General features: G+C 29.1%; 1 protein-coding gene across 1 annotated transcript; it reads left to right on the top strand.

The window, feature by feature from the left end:
- The first annotated feature begins 584 nt into the window (after nt 1-584).
- LOC147815967 (uncharacterized) lies at nt 585-3,108 on the top strand. Its single transcript, XM_087157928.1, has 2 exons — nt 585-1,036; nt 1,975-3,108. Exons 1-2 carry the CDS (start codon nt 884-886, stop codon nt 2,935-2,937), a joined length of 1,116 nt encoding a protein of 371 aa, XP_087014054.1. The 5' UTR covers nt 585-883; the 3' UTR covers nt 2,938-3,108.
- Nucleotides 3,109-3,951: the final 843 nt, after the last annotated feature.

Here is a 3,951-nt window from a genome sequence, read left to right as displayed (position 1 = left end):
CTTGTTTGGTCCGGTATCATACTGGAATCAATTTGATACCGGCTTATGAAACACTGGTACCAGTATGATACCGGACCCAGTATTATAACGGAATCAGTTTGATACCGGCTTATGAAACACCGGTTTTGATATGATACTGGAACCGGTATGATACCGGAATCAATTTTATACCTGCTTATGAAACACCGGTACCGGTATGATACCGGACCCAGTATCATACCGGAATCAGTTTGATACCGGCTTATGAAGCACCGGTTCCGGTAAGTTACTAGGTCCGGTATAATACCGGATCTAGTGTCATACCGGAATCGGTGTTTCATAAGCCGGTATAATTTTTTTTATACCGGGAATTATTTCCAATAAGGTAGATATCAAACATAACATGTCGAAAACAATATAGCTGAATTTGAGCATAGAAATAATCATTGTTTAAACGTAAGGACAAGATTGAATACGTGAAAACGAGGAAAAAACCACCTGAAAACATACTGCCTAATAAGGGGGATTAAAAAAAAATCAGCATTTTTATCGTCAAAGTTTCAGAGAAGAAAAGTGTTGTGATGGTTCAGTGGTTAAGGCCAATACCTCCTAGAATAAGGAAGGCCTCAGCACGGGTTAACATAAATGAAAAATCCGATCCGTGAGTAGTCCAACGAAGTAGACCTGAATGGCTGCCACATTCTTCCATTAGCATTGGCGTCATTCATACCTTTCATTTTGGCGAAATGGAATTCCGATGACCATTACAGTCATTCCCTTAAACCCTCGTTGGCGCCTGTTTTTCCCTTCCACGTGTTTTGTTATTTTTAATTCGTTTTTGTGAAGTTTTAAGTTTATGATAGCTACTGTTGGATTACATATTTGCAATATATATTAATGTGTCATGCCTTACCATTGCTGTGCAGTAAACTGCAAAGGAAATTATGCTAACGGTCCAAAAGTTGCCGTATTTAGTTTTCCCAAAGATGAAGCTCAACAAAGACGTTGGCTACAAGCACTCTCACGGAAGGATTTTATCATCACTAAGAATTCTCGAGTAAGTTTTTTCACTTATTGTTTATTTCTGTTGCAATCGGGGTTCGTTGATTTAAATCAACAATTTCTTTTTTAAAATATTCATTCATGTAGTTAAATCAAATTATATTAATTTTTTTTGGAAAAAAATATATATTTAATTTAGAAGGCATTTTAAATGAGATTGTACAAATTTTTCATGATTTTCATAGTTTTAAAATTTGTTTTAATTACATTTTTGTGTGAGAAAGTTTGACAAAATATGAAAAAATATTGCAGGCTATAAAACTCAAACAATATGAAACGATATAAAAAAAATATATGTTAAATTTAGAAGGCATTTTAAATGAGATTGTACAAATTTTTCATGATTTTCATAGTTTTAAAATTTGTTTAAATTACATTTTTGTGAGAGAAAGTTTGAGAAAATGTGAAAACATAATGCAGGCTATAAAACTCACAACAATATGAAACCGAAAATTTAAATAATTCGAAGAAGAAAAAAATCACGAACCTCTGTTACAACAGTTCTATAAGTATTTTAATATTGTTTTTCCTAGAGTGATAATTTAAAATTTTACCTGAAATTAAAAGTTTTACTTAAATTTTAATTTGCATCTCTTACTTCATTGGGTATTGTGCATTACTAGTCTTGGTTTTGTGGGGAAAAAAAGAAATTGTAATTGAAATTTTAATTTGAATATCATATTTCATTGAGTATGACTTTCAACAAATATTTTGATTTTTCTGAAATTGTTTTCCGTTGAGTTTAGAAATATGAAAACATTTTAAGAGTGAGAACTAAATGTGAGAACATTAAAAGTTTTTTTTAATTTTTTTTTTACATCAAATATGTAAAAAAGTTTATGACATCAAAACTATAAAGTATTTAATATAATATTTTTTGAAGAAATAGTTAAAAATAAAAACAAAGTACTTAAAATGTATACTTGTTTTTAGGTGTGTGAGAAACATTTTTCATCGGATGTCATAGTTAAAGAAACTGTGAAAACTGACCCAAAGACTGGTGAAATAAAAAAAATTCCCCTAAGTCGATTTAAATTGAAAAAAGATGCCATTCCTACCATTTTTGAAGGTTGTCCAGAGAATATGACTAAAGATCTTCCTCTGAGAGAATCGCGAGAAGACAAATTAAGGAATTTAGAAGAGAAAAATTTTAATCTTGCCATAAAAGAGAGTTTGCAGGCTTCTGAGGAATATGAAAAAAACCATTATTTCAATAATTATGAGGAATTCAAGAGGATTCTCAGAGATAACATGGATTCGTCATGGTCATGCCAGGATTTTATTTCAAAAACATGTTTCTTTTCTTTCTGTTTTGAACCTCAACCTAACATTATAAAATCTGTAGTAGTCAATGAAAATTTATCCGTGGAATGTTTTTTTAAAAATGTAAAGTTATCATCAATTGGTAATTTTTCTATGCCCTATACTTTAACCTCTATAAATGATTTGCAACAAATTTTGGATTTATTTAAAAATACAAACTATATTCATAGCTCTAAAGATATTATTGATTCAGTAAAAATTTTACTTACTAAGTTAAAACCTCTATTGCCCGCAGATAAAAATTCAGTCATTGAGTTTTTGTCTGAGGAAATTTCACTGTTAACTGTTCATAAAAATGATACTACTGATACTATTGATACTACTATTAATGTTTTGGAAAGAAAGGAAATATTCTTAAATAACAATCAATGCTCTGCTCACGATTCCAGTTTCATTGTAAAATTTTTGGTAACTCGAGCCATTAACACCTTTTTAAGCAATTATTGTAAAAAGCTAAATGATTCAATTTTAACTGAACGACTTAATAAAAAGAAAGCTAACTTAAACTTAAAAGTAACTAAATCTAAAATTGAACCAGAAACTAAGAAAAGAAAACTACAAACATTAAAATGAAGGAGCTGCTTTTTTTTTCAACATTAAAATAAGAAATCAATTTTTGATGCAACTTTTTGTTTTTCTGTTTTTTATTTGTAACTTTATTAGACAAGTAGCATTATAATACTTTTTGAGTTTATTTGAAAAATATTTTGTATGACTAGACTAATAAATTAATGTTTAAGTTAATGTGATCTTTTTTATAAGCTGAAGAGATTTAAAATGAAATCTTACATTGTTTCTATATTTGTATTTGAAATAAACAATTTTGTTGCTTGTTTTATCACTTTTCATTTTTGAAAGCTGTGAGCTAGTAACTTGTAAAAAATTTTACTGTATAATTTTACTATACTACACTAATTTAAAATTGTGTTCAAATTTCAATAAAGTTAAGGATATAACTTTATATCAGCTGTCCTAAAAATGAAAATTTGTTTTCATAAAAATTTTACTTAATAATAAAATTATTTATTATATATAGCATGTTTTATGTATATATTTAAATGAAATACTAATACTAAATGCTTACATAGATAAATTGCCAAATAATATTGTCTCATTCCATAACATAAATTACAAAAGGTATATTAGACTGCAAACCTTTTTTTTAATATCTTTATTTCAATTGATAATGCAATTAAAATAATTTGTCTCAGAATATTAGTATACGTTTAAATTTCATTCTTTTCAGTAGAGAAGTAAAGTGCTTAAAAAAATTTATTTTTTGAAAGGTAAGTTTCTAGTTAAAAACAAACTCATATAAAGTATCCGATCGAAGCTTTTTTGAAAAGACGCGGCAAGGATTCGCGTTGGACTACTAAGGATTGAGAGGGGTGTGTCGTGCTGAGGCCTTCATTCAAGGAGGTGTTGTTAAGGCACTCAGCTGTCATAGCAAAGAACTGGGGTTCGGTTCCGGTGTTAGCTGAAATCCTATATTGTTTCAGATCAGTAGGTCATCTGAAAAGTGTTAGCAATCGTTGCAAATTTTACTGTCAAGTCGCTTTTCTATCTCAATGTTTATGTAACACAAGA

This window comes from Parasteatoda tepidariorum, chromosome 2 (genome assembly GCF_982258835.1).
Source record: "Parasteatoda tepidariorum strain Cologne lab strain chromosome 2, Ptep-v5.0, whole genome shotgun sequence".
Classification (NCBI taxonomy): Eukaryota; Metazoa; Arthropoda; class Arachnida; order Araneae; family Theridiidae; genus Parasteatoda; species Parasteatoda tepidariorum.
Note: the sequence above shows the minus strand (reverse complement) of the source record. Positions and strands in the feature narration are given on the sequence as shown.

Bases quoted from the DNA above. Each gene is read 5' to 3' on its own strand.
- LOC147815967 (XM_087157928.1), top strand. From the start codon at position 884: ATGCCTTACCATTGCTGTGCAGTAAACTGCAAAGGAAATTATGCTAAC. The intron at 1,037-1,974 runs GTAAGTTTTTTC...ACTTGTTTTTAG, and splicing joins TCATCACTAAGAATTCTCGA to GTGTGTGAGAAACATTTTTC.